Source organism: Erythrolamprus reginae, chromosome 3 (assembly GCF_031021105.1).
Source record: "Erythrolamprus reginae isolate rEryReg1 chromosome 3, rEryReg1.hap1, whole genome shotgun sequence".
Taxonomy (NCBI): domain Eukaryota; kingdom Metazoa; phylum Chordata; class Lepidosauria; order Squamata; family Dipsadidae; genus Erythrolamprus; species Erythrolamprus reginae.
In genome coordinates, this window is record NC_091952.1 from 214,478,917 (window position 1) to 214,499,714 (window position 20,798).

At 38.2% G+C, this 20,798-nt stretch overlaps 1 protein-coding gene across 1 annotated transcript in view; it reads right to left on the minus strand.

Moving 5' to 3' along the window:
- Positions 1 to 4,987, minus strand: part of CYP7B1 (cytochrome P450 family 7 subfamily B member 1) — a 118,543-nt gene extending 113,556 nt beyond the window's left edge. Inside the window, exon 1 of the mRNA XM_070747855.1 lies at positions 4,648 to 4,987. Within this exon, the coding sequence (XP_070603956.1) occupies positions 4,648 to 4,736 (89 nt within the window). The 5' untranslated portion in view covers positions 4,737 to 4,987. The remainder of the gene's footprint in view (positions 1 to 4,647) is intronic.
- Between the last annotated feature and the right edge of the window lie 15,811 nt (positions 4,988 to 20,798).

Consider the following 20,798-nt stretch of genomic DNA (forward strand, 5'->3'; position numbering starts at 1 on the left):
CTTGAGAAGAGGCAAAAAAATCTTGAACACCAGGTTCTTATCTAGAAAAGTTTGTAAGTAGAGGCGTTCTTAGGTAGATACCACTTTACATCTAATTTTATTATTTACCCCACCTTCATTAATTTTGTAAATAATTCAAGATAGCAAATATACCTAATACTCCTTCCTTCTCTAATTTTCTCCACAACATACATATCTTCTAATTGAGAGGTTAACAAACCTGGCAACTTTAAGAATAGAATAGAATTCTTTATTGGCCAAGTGTGATTGGACACACAAGGAATTTGTCTTGGTGCATATGCTCTCAGTGCACATAAAAGAAAAAGATACATTTGCCAAGAATCATATGGTACAACAGTTAATGATTGTCATAGGGGTCAAATAAGCAATCAGGAAACAATCAATATTAATAAAAATCTTAGGATACAGCAACAAGTTACAGTCATACAGTCCTAAGTGGAAGGAAAAGCATGATAGTAATGATGAGAAAAACTAGTAGAAATAAAAGTGCAGAATTAATAAAAAGTTGACAGTATTGAGGGAATTATTTGTTTAATAGAGTGATGGCGTTCGGGGAAAAACTGTTCTTGTGTCCAGTTGTCTTGGTGTGCAGTGCTCTGTAGCGATGTTTTGAGGGCAGGAGTTGAAACAATTTGTGTCCAGGATGTGATGGGTCAGTAAATATTTTCACCACCCTCTTTTTGACTCGTGCAGTATACAGGTCCTCAATAGAAGGCATTCAATTCCCACAATTCTCTAGCTAGCATAGTTTGAAGACCTCTGTTCTAATTAGTACCAGACCTGAATCTTGCTGGATGTATAGCAGTCACAGGGTTCCCACACACAAACTTCTTCTCTTCTAATGAAAGACATCAGGTACTGTATGCTTTCCCATTTCCAAGCAACAGGGTAGGAATTATGAGCCTTCCAGGTTTCAATCCAATCCTGAGATGGGTTGTTGGAAGAAATAGATGGATTCATACAACACATTGAACTAAGTCAAGAACTGGCTAGGTATGTTGCATATGAACTAAAACAGCCAACAGAGAGGCAAAAGAGACCCCTGTGTTTATTTAAACTAAAGAACTCTCATGCAACCAAGTCAAAAGTGAAGTGAAATTGCCCTAAACTGCCACCTAGTGAGTTTCCAAAGAAAGAGTCAGAAGGAGCAAACAGCTCAAAATACAGTATAAAGCTCTTTAATGCAGAAGTCACTGGAAAACTCCTGCTGCCAGAGAAGATATCTTCTAATGCCAGTTCGGCACAATGCCCAGGTCACAGTCACAGTAATCTAGAGTCTAGAGATAAACTCCAATAGAACAAAGGTTCGTCTACTCACTCCTGATCCAAAAGATAATAAGAGATAATAAGAATGTCCTGTTAAAGTCTACCAGAAGTGAATATCCAACTTATTTCTGTAAGCTAGTTAACAAGTAGAAGGCATATTAAAGTTATAAGAGAAGACAAATTGTGATAACTGCTGAATTTATATTTTCATCATGAGGGGTGGATGAGGGGTGGATGAACCATTAGCTGGATCTACTGGACCACCAAGTAGATAAACATGATTTAATGTAGTTAGTTGCATAAACCAAGTCTAATTAATATAATTACATTTAAGAGTCAATATCAAGGGTATAATCCAGCAAGTTCTGGCAGGTTTTGACAAACTGGTAGCAGAAATTTTGAGTTCAGAGAACTGGCAAATATCGCCTCTGGCTGGCCCCAGAGTGGGGTGGGAATGGAGATTTTGCAATATCCTTCCCAGGAGTGGGAGAGAATGGGGATTTTGCAGTATGCTTTCTCTGCCACACCCACCAAGCCACGCACACAGAACTGGTAGTTAAAAAAATGGATTTCACTACTGGTCAATATGTCAAGTACTGAAAATGAAAAAGTGGGAGGGGAAGAGAGGGAGGGGAAGGGGGGACAAGGAGAGAGGTGGAGAGAGAGAGAGAGAGAGAATAGTGTACAGTAAGACCTCACCTATCGCGGGTGTTACGTTCCAGACCCGGCCGCGATAGGTGAAATCCGCGATGGGGAATTTATCGACTGATAGTACTTATTTAAGTATTTATATTGTAATTGTTTGGAAGTTTTCATTGTTTTAAGTGTTTATAAACCCTTCCCACACAGTATTTATTTTAGATACAGTATTTAAATACAGTATTTACAATTTTAGATATATTTTTTTTGAAAAACCTGCCGATCGAGTTCCGCGGGCTGTTTAAATCTGCCGATTGACTTCCTCAGAAACCCGCGAACCAGCAAAGATCCGCGAATGATTTTTCTCATTAATATTTCTTGAAAACCCGTGATGAAGTGAAGCCGCAGTAGGTGAAGCGCGATATAGCGAGGGACTACTGTATATATTCAGGTTGCAAAAATCCAGATAGCCACTAGGTAGCAGTAAAGAGGATAATTTTCTGTATTTCATTACTATATTACTGTATTTCTTTACATCTATTGTAGATTTTAGTGTTACAGAACTGGTAGCCCTAGTACATGTACAGCCATTAAGTGTCTGACTGGCTTCCCAACAATTAAGGAATAAGGTGAAATGCACAGTATGTACTAGAACAATCATGCTTTTTAATTTATTTTCATATGAAAACAATGCTTGTTGCAGGATCATTGTTGCAGAATTATTGTGTTTGCACCGCATAATGAATCACAGGCTAGCTAACTGTGTTTTAATCAAACATGTTATATGCATTCAATCCACATAGTTCATTGTACTCTGCAAATCTAAGAAACTGGGTTGAGGAAAAAGAGTCACATTAACAGTAAGTGCACTGTATAAGCTTCACGTATGTTGTTAGTGCTTTGGATTTCCAAACCCTCAGTCTCTTGGTTTCTGGTCATGTTCATGTTCATTTTTGTTACTGGGTACTGAAGTCTAAGCCATCAGATTCTAATCTACATGCATTCTGGGTTTCAAATCAAACTATCTTTGTCCATAACTTTTTGAAGCTTGCTCATTGTTTTCTAATGTTCTGATTGGTTATAATAATTGTCCAATTTGGATTATTATTATTAATAATAATTTATTAGATTTGTATTAATCTAATGTTTACCAGATAATATGTGCAAACCAATAACTCTTGAGTTGTTAATTTTGTTCTTGATATTTAAAAACTTGATATTTAAATTCAATAAGGTTTCAACCACCTGTTTCACATGTGTGTATACCTGTACAGAAGATAACAGGGATCATTCAATTATAAATCCACATATGAATATTACCTGTTTCTTTATTAGGACCAATCTTGGCATCATAAACTAGCAAATAGAGGTTTTTTTAAACTTCTTTATAAACTGTCATCAGCTCAGAGCACAATAATAACTGCAGAAAAAAACAATTACTGCCAACCTGCCTTCCACTGAGGACCTGAATACTGCATGGTTCAAAAAGAAGGCTGTGAAAATACACTGCTCAAAAAAAACTAAGGGAACACTCAAATAACACATCCTAGATCTGAATGAATGAAATATTCTCATTGAATACTTTGTTCTGTACAAAGTTCAATGTGCTGACAACAACATGAAATTGATTGTCAATCAGTGTTGCTTCCTAAATGGACAGTTTGATTGCACCAAAGTTTGATTTACTTGGAGTTATATTCTGTTGTTTAAGTGTTCCCTTTACTTTTTTTTGAGCAGTATATGACCCCTCGCATCCTGGACATAAACTGTTTCAACTCCTACCCTCCAAACGTGGCTACAGAGCACTGTACACCAAGATGACTAGACACAAGAACATTTTTTTTCTGAACGCCATCACTCTGCTAAACAAATAATTCCCTCATCACTGTCAAACTATTTACTAAGTCTGCACTACTAGTTTTTTCTCATCATTCCTATCACCAATCTCCTCCGACTTATGACTATATGACTGTAACTTGTTCTTTGTACCCTTAAGATTTTTATTAATATTGTTTCCTCATCGCTTACTTGACCCCTATGACAATCATTAAGTATTGTACCTTACTATTTTTGACAAATGTATATTTTTCTTTTATGAGCACTGAGAGCATCTGCACCAAAGACAAATTCTTTGGGTGTCCAAGCACACTTGACCAATAAAATTCTATTCTATTCTATTCTATTCTATTCTATTAGGAGGCACTTATAAAGCACAGTAATTTCTTGTTAGTGACCAGAATATTGTGCTATACGTATTTGTAAATAAATAAATAAACAAATAAATAAATAAATAAATAAATAAATAAAATTATGCCATTGCAATGAACATGCTTAAGCATCTGAGAGAAGATAATTGTGCAGAAGGACTATAGCTTCTATTTGATTTGATTGTAAAAGAAGTTACTGTCTATTCTAACGAGTCGCTCTCTCTATATCCTGTCTCTCCCTTATATCGGACGGCACTTTAGAAAAACTTTTCTTCTTCTTTCTTGTTTTTTCCCTTCGTGATTCCGTAAAAAAAAAAAAAAGTCAGCCACAAGATAGGACAAGTTCCTATATATATCACCTACCCACCCCGGAGCTGCTTTTGAACAACGTTCACTACGGAACCAAATGTTCGATTCCCGCTTCTGGAGAAAAGCGGGAGCCGCCTCCCCTCCCTTTATTCTTCCCGGTTAGCTAAAGCCAAGTGCTGCGGGAACCGAGTCTTCCTTGCTTTACCTTTTCCTCCTGCCGAAAGCCCACAACGCCGCGAAGCTCAGAGCGGTAGCGAGCGCCAGACCGTAGGCACCAAAAAGCAGCCACTCCATGAGGCCCACGTCGGGGGGGAGGACGACCCTCTTTCCGCTCCAGCTACCGCAAAGAAGAGCTCGTTCCTGCGCTCGAGGAAGTTTCGGCGGGCCAGCCGCTCCTCCCTCCCTTCCGCTCCCCTACTCACAGACGGTCGCCTCAGTCTCTAAGCGAGAGGTTTGGCGCCCGACGCCCAGAGTGCCAAAACTCGAGCGAGCGAGCGACCTGGCCTCCCCACCGGAGCTCGGGAGTTCCCGGCCCCTCCTCTCTGGGATCGGCCGAAAGAGTTTACAGGAAAAGGGAAAGGGAGAGGCCTTCTCTCGGGCCCCCCTCCCGTCCCTTCCCCGCCCCTTTCCTTTCAGCGCGAAATGAAGGAGCGGGTTGTTCTTGTGAGGGGGAGAAAAAAGGTGACGGGTCCGGAAAGTGGAGCCGATCCCGTCTCCCAAAGTTGGGAGAAAGTTTCTCGCTGGGAAAAAGGTCCCAAGAGCCGAAAGACCTTTAATTAATTAATTAATTAATTAATTAACTTAGTCAGCCAGTCAGTCAATTTATTTATTTATTTATTTAGTCAGTTAGTCAATTAAGTCAGTCAGTCAGTCAGTCCAATATACAATAATACACAATGAAGGTTATAGAGGATATATACCAGTAGAATGTATCAAAGAGAGTATAGGAAAGAAAATATAGGAGTAAAATATAATTAGAGAGAATAGCAGAAAAGATAGAAGGGATAGAAGAGATGGAAGAGAAGATATAGGAGAGACTATAGGATGGAACGGTAGGCACTCTGGTGCACTCACCCGCCTTTACACGCTCAACTTGTTAGGGGAGAAACATTTTTTATTTGTTCCTTTGAGCTTTGCTAGGCAGCTGTGTTTCACTGCACAACAATTTGACCTGGCACAGTTTCAGGATCCCAGAGGAATTTCCCAGAGCTTTTTGAAAGATGGGGAAGTTTGAGATTGTTGTTCTGATTCACTCCTCTGGAACCAAAGTTTCCCATGTTCTCAATCAATCAATCATTCAATAAGAATAGAGCTGGAGGTCTTCTTGTGCACACCACTACTCAAGCAGATTGCACACTGGTCTGTCTAGGATAGTGAACTTCATCCAGAACTAGTGATGGGAGAACTTGAGCAGTCTTGGGCCTTCCAAGAAATGCCCATATCTCACCATCACTCCACGGACTGCATTGGCTACCAATCTGTTTCCGGGCACAATTCAAAGGGTTGGTTATGATCTATAAAGACCTACATGGCATAGGACCAGACTATTTCCAAGACTGCCTTCTGCTGCATGAATCCCAGGGACCGGTGAGGTCCCACAGAGTTGGTCTCCTTAGGGTCCTGTCAACCAAACAATGGCAGGACCTAGGGCCCCCTGGCTCTCTGGAATCAGTTCCCCTCAGAGATTTGCATTGCCCACACCGTCCTCGCCTTCCGAAAGAGTTTAAAAACTCATCTTTGCTGCATGGCTTGGGGTTTTTAGATCTTCCCCCTGACCAAAGAATGTTCTCAGTATGGTTGTTGAATGATTGGTTTGATAGGTTTTCTTTTAATTAGAAATTTAATGATTGTTTTAATATATTATTAATTGGATTCATATTATTGTTCTGTTTTTGTATGTGCTGTAAGCTGCCCCGAGTCTTCAGAGAAGGGCGGCATACAAATCCAATTAAATAATAAATAAAATAAATAAACTTTTGCTCCATAAGATCCAATTACCTATAGCCACTCTGTCTAGCTAGGATTGAGTCAGAGTCCGCTTTTTTGCCCCACCCAAGGGGCCTGTAATAGAAATATATTTATTTAATGTATTTATTTATCTAATTTGAATGCCACCCAACTCCTGAAGGACTAAAGTTGGGAATTATCCATACTGTATATTGACATCTCAGCCCAAACAATGGATATCTCATACAGAGTGGCCTCATATAGATGTTAAATAGGAGAGGAGAGAAAACCAAATCCTGAAACCAAATTCCCTTCACAAAGTAGGGCACCACAGCCTGCATCTCTCCCCACCTATCAACTTCCTGGGGGAAGAAGGAAAATCAGCACAGCACAATACCATTAATCCCAGTTCCTGGAGCTGGCCTAGAAGGATACACTAACACCATGACTGTGAACCTATAGCATGTGTGCCAGAGGTGACTGGCACATGTGGTTTCGCCCCAGATCAGATCTCTGTGGCATTTCTTTCTATTTCCCTGCAAACAATGAAACAGAATCTCCTGAAAGGAAAAGATTTTACATCTTGCTGCACTGCCGGTATTGGGATGCCCCACCTTCCATTAGCCAACTGGTCTTTGGGTGTCTGCTTTGAAGTAACTATTATCTGAGCTTCTGCGGCGGCTGTATGTACTGGAATTGCTGGTAGGTTAGGGCCAAATTTAATTTTGCAGAGATTTGTCTGTTGCCTAATGAATGCAGCAGATGTTGTACCACAGGCACTGGGTATGAGTTTTGTTGTAGTGCCTTATTCATGATATATTTATAGTCCTGCACATGCATCTAGCTTCATAGGAATTGCAATGAGGTTCTCCCAAGTGGTATGGTCAATGGGTTTTAGAAACCCTTGAGCAATAAGCTTGTCCAATTGTTTATCCACCTTAGCATGTAGTTCACAGGAGACTCATCGGGGCTTAAGACTAATGGGAGTAACGTTGGGGTCTAGGTTGAACGAAATGGGTTTGCCCATATATTTTCCTAGACTCCTGTCAAAAACGTCCTGGAAGTCCAACAGCAGATGGTCCATTGATCAGGCTGAGTCCAGTGATGCCAATTCTGAGAGGTTTTAGCCATTCCATTCTGAGCAGTATAGGTAGATCCTTCTCAACAATGGTTAAAGACAGCTTTCATTTAAAATCCTTGAATTGGATCTGTACTTTTATCCGACCTAAGATTCAAATGAGGTTGCCCTGAAAATCTCTGAGCCGGATATGTTATGGTTGGAGGAGGCTGGAGTTGCTGTTGGCTGGATGCTTTTCAGGGTGGTCCAGGACATGATTCTGAACACAGACCCAGTATCCAGTTCCACTTTATATGGTCTGCTCTCGATGGTGTTCATGATGTAGAACTTACCCCTGCCTTAGCATCTGACTGGCCGCCAGTCGTATGGCATAATTCTTGTTAGATTTATTTATTTAATTTATCTATAATTTTGGATCATGTGTGGACTTCCTTTAAATAGTATACTGAGACCTTTTATATCCAAACAATATATTTTCAATGTTTATTATATGCAGGTTGGAGAATAAGGATAGGAAAGAACAGTTAACTAAGGCTACCTAAATACTGGAATCTAAGTCCTATTCCCAGCTCGAACATGAGCTTAGATGCTACAGAGCCACTTCAGGAAACTTCCGTGGCCACTCACACTTAACAATAATCTGTCTGTCTGTCTGTCTGTCTGTATGTATGTATGTATGTATCACATGTTTTTGCTGAGTTTTTAAAATTAAGGGTAGTTCCAGGGTGATCCAAGAGAAAAAACTCTTAAAACTCTTAATAATCTATCTATCTATCTATCTATCTATCTATCTATCTATCTATCTATCTATCTATCTATCTATCTATCTATCTATCTATCTACATGTGTGTGTGTGTGTGTGTGTGTGTGTGTGTGTGTGTGTGTGTGTATGCTGAATATTTAAAATTAAGGGAGACTAGGGTAGCGCTATTTCGGCATATATATCCATATCTATATCTACAGTATATCTATAATCTATATCTATATCTATATTTTTGTATTTTTGGAGTATAAGATGCACCTTTTCCCCTGTAAAAGATGGTTGAAATGTTGGTGCATCTTATACACCGAATATAGCTATTTTTGGCTTTATAAAGCTCTTTCCCCATGTTCCATGTTTGAAAAAAAAATAGGCCTTTTTTTTTTTTTTTTTTTTTTGCAAAAAACAGGGTCTCAAAGAGTACTTCTGGGGGCTGGGGGAAGGCAAAATATCCCAAAAATTTCACATATTTTTGAAAAAAATGGAGCATTCGGAGGGTATGGGAAGCCTGCAGAATGCTCCTGGAGACTGGAGAGGACAAAAACTTTTATTGTTACTTACCTCTTCAAAATCTTCATGTATCCACTGGCATAGTTCCCTCTAAGCTGCACAGTGGGCTGGAGCGCACTAAAAAATGATGTCTGGTGCTTGCTTTTCTATGGCTGCTCAGAGAGGAGGCTGGCGGAGGCCCCCCCGCCGCCGCTGCCACCACCACCACCAATCATTAATATTGATTGTTTCTTCATTGCTTATTTGACCGTATTACAATCATTAAGTGTGATTCTTGACAAATGTCTCTTTTTGTTTTATGTACGCTGAGAGCATAGGCACCAAGACAAATTCCTTGCGTGTCCAATCACACTTGGCCAATAAAAATCTATTCTATTCTATTCCCCAGGATTGGCCCAAGGCTTTCCACTGCTCAACCCATCTCTGCCTTCTGTTCAGCCATTCATCAGGTGCTGGACCCAGCTGTTCCTCTTCCTGTTCATCAATCACTTCCAGACCAGAGGGCTGACGAATGGTCTAGGATTCCCCCCCCCTTCTCTCTTTGCCAGCTCCTTTCCCTCTTCCCCCTCTGAGCTTCCAGGTTGCCCTGATGCTGGTCCTGACTTCCCTCTCTTCTCCTCTTCCTCCGATTCAGCTGCTGGAGGCACCGGCAGTCAACAGGCCAAAACAGGTACATCTTGCCCTGGTCTTGCTCAGAACTTTATATTCTTACTCCCCATTCCATGACTCAATGAAAAATATACTGTATTGCATGCACTGCATTACTTATGCTGACTAATGCTCCTCCTGGTAGCCTCAGCAATAATTCACTCATACACACATCCAAAATCTTTTATTATCAGTGATACACGCATTCCAGTAATGTGAGTTTCCCCGTGGGTTCAGGAAAAGGCTATGTATGTTTGTACTATATGGCTCACTATAGTCATGATTTAATCTAATATGTTATACATTATGTATCATATTTGTAATTTGTAATTCAACTGTATATCCATGGCATATAACATATATTATGAGAGGTATCTCTTAGCCTATTTCATTTCACTCAATTTCATCATTCTCGTCCACTTTTTTGATGATGATATAATGTGAGGTTAAAATACTGTACTAAAAAGAAAGATATTGTCCCACAATCAAGATCAGTAAGATCAGACAATCCACTTTTAAAATTATAAACTAGAAATGCTAACCTTTGCCTCAGAATTCATATTATGGTATTAGCTGCAGCTTAATTATTATTACTTATTTTTAACAAGTTTTACAAAAAAGAATAAAAAATACAAAAAAAGAACTCTATGAAAAACCATAAAAACAAAGCAAGCAAACAAAGGGAGAAACTATTTGTATATACTATATATTAATCAAATATAAATAAAATATATAAATCTACCAGGATGAGGGGATTATTTGCATAACATTAACATATCATAAAATCTATGCCACAGAAAATCATATTGAGTTGTGTTTTATTAATTGATAAGTTTCATTAGCACAATGTAAATATTAGAGTTTGTAATTCATATAATGTATATTCAGCATCAAGGACTTTATATTCCTAAAATATTTCTACATATGTGGAATTGGAAATTGTTTAGAGAACATTGCCACGCATATTGATAGATGGATTAAAATTTCACTGAATTGGTGAGATAAAATTAATTTCATTAAAATGAATACTGCTCAAAGGTAATCAATATATTAAGAGGAATGTTAATGCCAAATAATTGTTTCTTTGGATAGATAACTTATTCAAGAAATTTATATGGAAAATAAACCGAATAGAAGTTCACTAGCTAAACTGAGATTCTATACATATTACCATACAGAAAAAAAATTTTCCTAGAAGAGATTTTTTCAACCTTGGCATTTTTAGGATGTGTGGATTTCAACTGCCAAAATTCCCCAGCCAGCATTCTGGCATTTGAACTTTGAACATCTTAAAAGTTGCCAGTGTTAAGCAACACAGTCTTAGATGTTTTAGTCCATCAGATTTATCATTCTGCCATCAATCATTAGACTTTTCCAGGAAATCCACAATCATGACTTGGAGTGACAACTTTTTTTCTCCCACTAGTTAAGTTGTAATAGCCAGTAGCATTCCATTTGTCAAGATACAAATTTCAAAAGCCAGAAATCATCAGCTCAGAAGGATAATGCCTTTCTCTTAACCCAAGATGTTTATACATTACATATCTCCTCAGTGAGGGGGAAAGTGCAGTTGTCACAGAAAGATAGTGAATCATTTATTCATTGGTTGCATAACCCTAACCTTTAGATATATAACTAAAACTAAAAGGTCAAACAAGAAAAGACTCAATCTTCATTAAAATCTGGATATTTACTTATTTGGGTAGTGTAATCACCCAAAATGGAGACAAAGATATCAAGTATTTGCATTTTGACCTGGGAGTATTCATCTCAAATCATCTAAGACCCAGAGCTCACTGTAAAGAGCATTGGCAAAAAGGCATTAAGAATTGTAAACCTAATTGTTTGAAGCTTCTTCTCCGGTAACATAGAATTGCTAACTAGGACATACAAAACCTTTGTCAGGCCAATTTTCGAATACAGCTTGTCTTCTTGGAATCCACATTGTAAAACAAGCATTAATATAATTGAGTGGGTCCAGAGGTATTTCACGAGAAGAATACTCCACTCCTCTACTCACAATAGAATCCCTTATGCCACCAGGCTTGAAATTTTGGCCTTGGACAATCTGGAACTGCGCCACCTGCAGTACATAAAATTGTCTGTGGGAATCCAACTTATGGATGTTTGTACCTTTATTTGTTTTCTTATTTTCTTCCAGTCCTTGAGCAGAGCCTTGCATTCAGTTCTCAAACTTTCACTCAGAGAATTTATTAAGTTTGTGGAGAGGTTTAAGAAGTTTTACTTCAATCTTTGATCTCAGTGCTCTGAAAAAGCACCTCATGGGCATGATATGGAGCAGTGCTAACAATACTAGATCCTGGTGGACCCTTGTACCACCTCTTTATCTTTAAAGGCAGCTTTTGTGCACATTGGCAGAAGCTCCTTTTGATAAAGCAAGCTTGCTTTTCCAGCATGAACACACAAGCAGTAAATGGTTACTACTTAAGTTTCTCATAGCTCTTCATTTTAACCTTATTGCTGTGGGGAAAAATACCTTGTGTTTATTTATTTGATTCATTTATTAATTGGATTTATATGCTGCTCTTCTCTGAACACTCAGGGCAGCTCACAGCATATAAAAAACAATACAAAAACAATTCTAAGCCCAATTATAAAATTGATCTAAAAAACTCAAGTTATATAACCATACAACCCCACTCATTCATATCACAATCATTCTGACAGCTGGAGCAAGATGTCAATGTATGTTATACAGAAGGACAGGACTCAGGTTATTAACTGAATATAATAGACAATAGCCAAATGCAGCTTTTCAGCTAAACTGTAGGTATTTTCCATTGTGTTATCAGTGTTTAATTTCTAGGATTTTAGATTTGGGGGAAGTCAAGTTTCACTCACAATTCTATCATGCCTGGAGCAACATCTAAATGTCTAGCACTGAGATTTAATTTTAGTATATGGACAGAAAGCTGCCATAAACTACCATATGTGCTTCAATTTGGCAAGGTGCAAACGGAATTTCTAAAAATATAAACTATTTGTAATATGAAACATTTTTGTACATTTGCATTACATTCTTAACCAGACCAATTAAAGACCTAATGGCTGCATTCACACAGCAAAGTAAAATTGCTTAGTTTTAACCCTAGTTACATTTCTTTGGGTGGTTTAACATTTTACGCAACCAAACCTGTTTGATTAATTTATCATTCCATATGTTGTGCAAATAGCTTCAGATTGCTTAATTCATGAGAGCCAATTAAATAGATTGTGTGAACGCAATTTATGTTTCATACATGTGTAGGTAGTCCTCGACTTATGACCTGAACTACTGAGCATGGAGTTTTGTTTCTAAGTTGTTGTGGACATTAAATGAAGCACACATGTGGCTGCCTGGCTCAACAACCACAATTCCAACTTTCCTTGCTATAGTCATTGAGAAACTATGCATATGGAAACCTGTCACAGACTGGAAAGTCTCAACCTGTTAGACCCAGCAGCATGTGAGTCTCTTGTCTCACCCACTCCAGTACTCTCAAGAAACCTGGACTCCTTCCTCTTGCACTTCTTCCTTGTGTAAGAATCTCGCCAGACTCTCTGTCTTTCCTTGGGAAGTGGTAGATGCAGAGCGAAGACCTTGATCTCAGATGTTTCCCCCCCCCCCAATGAAATATCTCTTTACTCTCTCTGATGGGGGGCCCTTCCTTTGAACCAGCCCACCCACCAAGGAGGAGGAGACCGGCAAAGCATTGCTGGATCCTGGGCTGCTGTTGGCCGACACAGGCAGCAAGAGAGTCGCAGAAAAATGAGGCTGAGGTCCGCAGAGGGGCAATCACCACGATGCCATGGGCTGGGGTGCTTCTGGGGGCAGGGCGGCTCAAGCAGGCAGGGTGGTGGTGGTGTCTCCTGGCCAAGCAGCTCGGAGAGGTGGCTGATGTAGTGGATGGCCAGGTGCCGCATACGGAACGTCTCGCACTGGCTAGCGTTCTGCTGCTGCTGCACCCTCTCGCACGCCCCGCCCTGATGGATTTCTTCCTTCTGGTTGGTGGTTCCTGGCCAGGACTGACTGTCACTGCCACCACCACGTCTCTCAGGACCCAGCCCCACAGCCACTGGCTGACCCCAGTGGCAGCAGCAGCAGCAGCAGCATAGGCGCCCCACACTTGCCAGATGAGTGCTGCACGCTCTAGTCCCATCTAGGGGGGGCTGTTGCTGCTGGCTGGGATGGCAAGATTCATCTTCTGCACATGTGCAGAAGCTGAATCTCATGTGTACAGCGCGTGTAAGGCCGGCAGAGAGGAAGATGTGCACGCAGTTCCATTTCCACCGGTGGAACAGCATTCCACGCCATCTCGCCTCTTGTCCACCCCTGCTCAAAGGTCCTTCTCAGCTCTGTTCTGCTTGATTATCTTTTTCCAATGGGAAAAAACCAATCCAACACACTGCCTTCCTATACAGAGGCTGCATTGCACCATCCCAGAAGCAGACACCCTTCTATAAGTCCCTGTACCATTCATTCATTCATTCATTCGTTCGTTCGTTCGTTCGTTCGTTCATTCATTCATTCATTCATTCATTCATTCATTCATTCATTAGATTTGTATGCCACCCTTCTCCGAAAACTCAGGGCGGCTCACAGAATAAATATAGAAACAAAGCATACAAGACAAATCTAATACATTAAAAAACTCTAGATAAAAACCCTATGTATTACTCAATCAGACAATCCAATCACACTGTGCATCACATTTACTGGGGGCAATAAATCCTTTCTTTGTGGCATCCCTTCCCAACTGTTTATTTTTGGTCATACTTCAAACTGCTTGAAAGTTCACTTTGTCTTTATGAGTTACAACCAGCACTGTTTCTGCTCTTTCAAAAAATTGCCAAAATGTTTGAAACTCTGCCCAAGTTACTTAACTTTGTCATGACACCCTAGAACAGCAAGATCAACATTCATTCAGTTCAAACTCTGGTTCCATGTAGGATTTAGGAAAAAAATAGAGATCAGTAACTGTAGTGGTCCAGCTGAGAATTTAGAACATTTTGGGAAGCTGCTCCTAAAGATCTTTTATCAAATGCATCCAGTTGACTAGCCTTTTTATTTGTACTTTTTGGAGTATTTTTATTTCTTTTAACATTGATACAATTCTAGGATCTCTGATTACTCTAAGAACCTCCTGGTCCAGAACAGCATTTTAGTAACCTTTTCGGAATAACATGTTTTCAAGTTTGCCTGTGTTATCTAGAGAATTAATCAAATAAATGCAGAGTAATTACAATCTTTCCCTAAACTATTACTTGCCGATCTAGAAGAAATGTGTTTATTCTAACACTGGCTCCTAGAATTACCTTTTCCAGGAATAAGTAACATTTATTTATTTATTTGTTTGTTTGTTTGTTTGTTCGTTCGTTCCTTCCTTCCTTCCTTCCTTCCTTCCTTCATTCATTCATTCATTCATTCATTCATTCATTCATTCATTTATTTATTTATTGTTAGAGTTGAAAGGGACCATGAAGGCCATCAAGTTCAACCCCATGCCCAAGCAGGAACACTATAGCATACCAGTCAAGTGGCAGTTCAATCTTCTCTTTAAAATGTCCAGAGTGTTGGAGTTCACAACGTCCACTGGTAGGTTGTTCCAATGGTTGATCGCTCTGACCGTCAGGAAGTTCCTCCTTATCTCCATGTTGAATCTCTCCTTGGTCAGCTTCCAGCCATTGTTCCTCGCCCGCCCCTCTTGTTCCCTGGAGAATAAAGTGATCCCCTCCTCTCTGTGACATCCCGCTCTGGCCCTCCTTTTCTCTAGGCTATCCATGCCCAGTTCCCTCAGTCTCTCTTTGTAAGTCTTGGTTTCCAGTCCCTTAATCATCTTGGTTGCTCTTTTTTGCAAGTTCTCCAGAGTTTCAATGTCTCTTTTGAAGTGTGGTGACCAGAACTGAACACAGTACTCCAGGTGTGGTCTGACTACGGCGTAGAAGAGTGGTATTAAGACTTCCCTGGTCTTGGAGTGTATTCCCCTGTTGATGCAGCTTAGGATTGTGTTGGCTTTTTTAGCTGCTGCTGCACATTGTTAGCTCATGTTTAGTTGATTATCCACCAAGACTCCGAGGTCTCTTTCGCAGTCGCAACTGCTAAGATGGGTTTCTCCCAGGTTGTATGTGTGTCCGGGTTTTTTTCTGCCTAGGTGAAGGACTTTGCTCTTGTCAATGTTAAACATCATTTTGTTGGTATGGGCCCACTGTCTTAGTCTGTCTAGGTCTTTCTGTAATTTTAGCCTGTATTCTAGGGTATCAGCTACCCCCGCCAGCTTGGTGTCGTCTGCAGTCTATAAGATCATCCTTTCCCAGAGGTAAATTTTAATAAAATCAATCAATAAAGAATAAACTAAGTTTTTTTTTAAAAAAATGTACTAATAATTCTGTACTTGCTGTATATATTCTGCAAATAAGATGTTTGCTCTTGTGCTTACTTTCCATAGTATTCACAGAGATCAGAACTTAAAGGAATATTACTTTTGCATTTTGAAAATTAAGAGTCCTCCAACAGACGATATCTTTATGAGTTCAGCTTTAATGATTATGAAATTAATCCACGCCTCTTTTGGCAGCTACCTGCATCTTACAAGGCAAACCCATCTGATCACACTTGGAGATCTTGGGCCCTCCCAATCTCTTGCCAAAGATAAATTTGATGAAGATATTATCCCCAAGTTTGATAATGATTTCTTTGTTTCAGTTCAGTTTCTTCTCCCTCTTTTACTAAATATATTAAATACACATATTTGACATCTATCTTCTACGTACTGCCTACCCATGCATTAGTATTGCAACTGCAGCATGTGGAAGGAGCAGTTTTCAGAAGTTTGCAGCTTATTACAAAATTCGTGGTTTGCTGCACATTTTAATAAACTACCAACAGTCCTGAGGGAAATGAATGAGAAAAAGGGAAAGAAAGGATAACTCATTATCACTTGATGCAAAATGAATAAAATGTTAACAGTACTGGAAGAAATAAATTTATACCAAAAAAAAATTAGCTATAAATATTATGGGTATTTTAAAAAAAGAAGCTTTTGGGCAGTTTCCCTCCAAATATAATATTTGGATTTCTTGTTCCTATGATTAATTTCACTTACATTTTTTCATCTACATTACTAATCACCTATATGTTATTAATTCAAAGTTCTCTTTATTCTGCACAAACTATTTATGTCATAGAAAGAATTATTGCTACATCCTTAAATTCCTTTGTAAGGAAGCAAAATCTATGAGTTTCAGTTAAATTTTGCAATAGATACACATATAACTTTTTGCTCAATTATATAAAATGACCTTCAAACTGGATGCAAAATTCATTTCCTAATTTCTATTTTAAAACTATTTTTTTTAAAAGACATGAGACATTTATGAGAGATTGACAATTCCTGTTATAGGGAAGTGAAGAAGTTATTTTGTGGATAATACTCTTTAATATGAACAGATCTTTAAACGAGTCTTCTCTACTTCCTCTTTGACTAACCTCAGAATAATATAATTTACTTGCTTAAAATAACCATAGCATTGTAGCAGAGAAAGCAGTTTGAAGTGGGTTCTTGTGTCATACAACTGCCATTCTTTTCACTGGAATTTATTTAAGAGATTATAGCCAAAGCCATACAGATCCCAAAATGGTAACATGACAACGAAGCACTAGGATTAATCAGGCATAATATATAGAATTAAAAATTGGTAGACTTTTGCCCCAAATTCTCGTGGAAAGAGAATAGTTATTGATTGCATAAAAGCAGTTTAGCAGTTATTAAATCTAGTAAAAGGATAGGAAAGGGGGGGGAGGATAGGAAAGGGGGGGAAGGATAGGAAAGGGGGGGGGGGAAACCCTACAAGACATATTTTACCAACCTGGTACTTTTCAGAAGTCTTAGAAATGGAACATCTAAAATTTCCAGCCAGAAAGTTGGGAACACTTTACCGGTAAACCTTTCTTAATAATAAAAAAGTAAGTATAATTCTATGTTGTGCATGAATGCAACAACCTGAACTCATAGCATAATTATAGGCAGTTTAATTTTTTCTATACTTCTTCATTTGAGCCTCACCACTTCCTGACATTTTGTGCCTATTTTTAATTGCAACATGTAAATTGTTTTGTGACTTTGAATTACAGCCGTCCAAAAACTCTGCATTCTGGCTGTTCTCCTAAAACTACTTGTGCTGCCAAAACCTCATCAACACCCTTGGAAACCTGCCAAATGAAAAGTTTTTAGGTTAGTGACATTAGATTTCAGAACTAAAGAAGTTGCCTTGTAAAAGTGATCAATGCTGGTTTGAAATATTCAGATGAAATTTTGCATGATGGGAATCAGTAAGTTACAATAGATATCTGTATCCTCCTAGGGTGACTGAATACATAATGCTTCTCCCTTTATGTTGTTTTGAAAGTTTTCCCCAAAATTTGCAAAAAGGTGATTTGTGTTTTGAGACACTCATTCATTCTGAGGAACTCAGTTTTTTATCAACTGCTAGAAATGATCTGGAGCCAGTTGTGCCTGAAATGAAACAAAAAACCTCAAGAGCAGATGGCCTAGCAAGTTCAGTAAAAGTGCTGTCTGAAAATGTAATGTATTCTTTGCTAATGAATAACCTCAAGGACCAGTCTCTGTGCTTTATCACCAACCTTTGAATTTGCCTCATTCCCTTATTCTCATAGGCTGCAAATGAGAATGAACAACAGCCAAATGATGTGGAAGTCACATCATATTTTCAGATTTTTTTACTTGTCTTTTGCAAATATGCAATAGATTGAACTCTTAAAATAAATAATTGATGTAGATAAAATAATATAAAGAGATATATGTTTGTATAAACATTTCTATTTTTATAATAGGGTATCTAAATTAAAGGCATCATCTTTCCTCTTTTTACAATATAATAATTTTCTTAAAATCTACAGATAGAAAGGTAAAAATTAATACAATAAAAGAAAATAGAAAAAGTAGATAAACATAAACAAATCAAAAGGATAAAAAAAGAAAATGAAGATATATTATATAAAATATGATTACTCCCTCTTTCCTCACCATAGAAACAATTTGGATAACTTAACCTTCTTTTCACATCACATCAATTATTATTAAGTAAACTGCAAAAACAATAGATCAACATAAAACTATTAAAGCTATCAGAAATATCACTCTGTGTGTGTGTGTGTGTGTGTGTGTGTGTGTTTGGATTACAAAATTTATATATATATATATATATATATATATATATATATATATATATATATATATATATATATATAAATTTTGTAATCCAAACTTATTTTCTCTAAGGGATAAAGCATAAGAATCTCTGCCCACTTACAAACAAATCTTTAAAGCCTCATAATGCAATCCTACTCAAAAAGAAATCCCATTAAAATCTACTAGAAACAATAACATATATACAGTATCTTATTCTTAACCCTTTAGATCAGTGAAGGACTGCACAATTTTTTACTACCACACTGTGGGTGTGGCTTATTTTGTGGGTGTGCCTTGCTACCATGTGATCAGGTGGGAGTGGCTTGATGATCATGTGACGGGGTGGCTTAAAGGTCATATGACTGGCCTAAAGGTGGCCAACTTAATTTTACTCACGCCAAGGGTTTGGGTTAGGGTTAGGGTGCCTGGCTTCTCTTCCCCTCAGAGAGATACAATTTCCCTATCTATTTACTATTACTGAACATCCAAAATAATTCTATGCATATATGCCATGTGTGTACTTACATATTACACATGGGCACACAAAAATATACATTATCTACTATATAAACTGTATGTGTATGTACACACACACACACACAGCTCTTCTAAAATTATACACATTCAACTCATTTACTGCACTAGGAAAAACACCCAGAGCCCAGAAGGGGAAAAAAAGAAGAAAATTTAAAAAAAATTGTACCAGTTCTATGTACCTGACCGTAACCGTAGGAGCCACTCACTGCTTTAGATTCACTTTATGAATAATCTTTTCATTTTTAAAAAGCTTAATCTTTAATCCCATCTAGTGTCCCTCAAGTTGATTTCTTATTAGTTTGTCATTGTTTCCTGAAGGCATGCAGACCTCCTTCAGTGGGTTGACCTCTAGGGAGGCACAGCATGCCATGATTGCCACATCAGAATGAAGCGACAGAGAGAATTTTCTCGATGAGGCAACCTCTGTTAAATCAAGATCGCTCCTTTTTATTGTGTTTCACTTTTCCTGACATGTGGTACAGAATAACCAATTCGTGAACGCCACATACATTAAGCCATCCCCCTTACTACCATTCATTCCTACACCATATAAGGCTTCCCTTATGGCTTTCCTATAGGTAATTAACGGAAGCTCCATTCTTTTGCCTTTTCCTGGATTGTGTGTTTGCAAAGGAATGAGAGTAAGGCATATCTTTTCTTATATGGAAGTTAGCTATAGGTTTTCTTCATGTTGTATACCAAGTTAATTGTTTTCCCCCATGGTCATGGATTCTGCAGGATGATTAGTCAGCCTGGACTTTGCTGCCTTTCCATAGAGGAAGAATTAAGGTTTTATACAGCACCCATTAGGCTTAAAACATCACCCTCCAGTAATATTCCATTCCCAAAGTTCAGTGCTTATAAACCTATGATTACAACAGTTTCCTTACTGGAAAAGTTTGAGTAGTTGCTGTTTGTCTCATCTCAGAGTGACTTTCTTTGGTTCCAGGCATTTCTTTTGTAAATCTAAAGTAAGAGGGCTTTCCAAGTCACTCTCCTGATTTATTATTTGTCTGCCCTCTTTAATTACTAAAACAACTGGTTTCATTTGTAAATCCATGTTAACATTGTTTTAGATAACATTCTTATAACATTCCATAACATCTTCATATAATATGCATCCAGCATTTTAAAAACCCCAAATCTACATTCCAATCAGTCTTGGTCTGTTTTATCAAATAAATAAATAAAAGTATGAAATACTGTTGCTCTTTTATATTCTCTGCTATAGTATCAAACAATCTTGTAAGTAATTTCTTTCCTTATTGTTTCCAAACAGCCTTAATTTATTTCACTAGAATCTCTGGTCACATTCACTCCTGACCACAACCAAAACAGATTCCAACCAAAAATGCACATTTTTGGGGGGGTGGGAGCAATTTCCCCTTCCACATCATTTTTTTGGTAAGTGCCAAATTTTCTAAATTAGGTTTGTGTCATGACCAAATTGGTTTGCAACCAAAGTTATGGAACAAATTATGGAATTATGGTCATGACCAGAGGTTCTACTATAATCAAATAGTTTTACTCCACTACATTAATAGATCTGTTCTCTTTTAAGGGTAATATTTTATTCTCTCCTTCAAGTTTTCTCCTATCATCTGCTTATTTTCTAATTAACAAAATTTTTCCATAGGAGAAGAATTAATTTCAAAGACTTCATACAA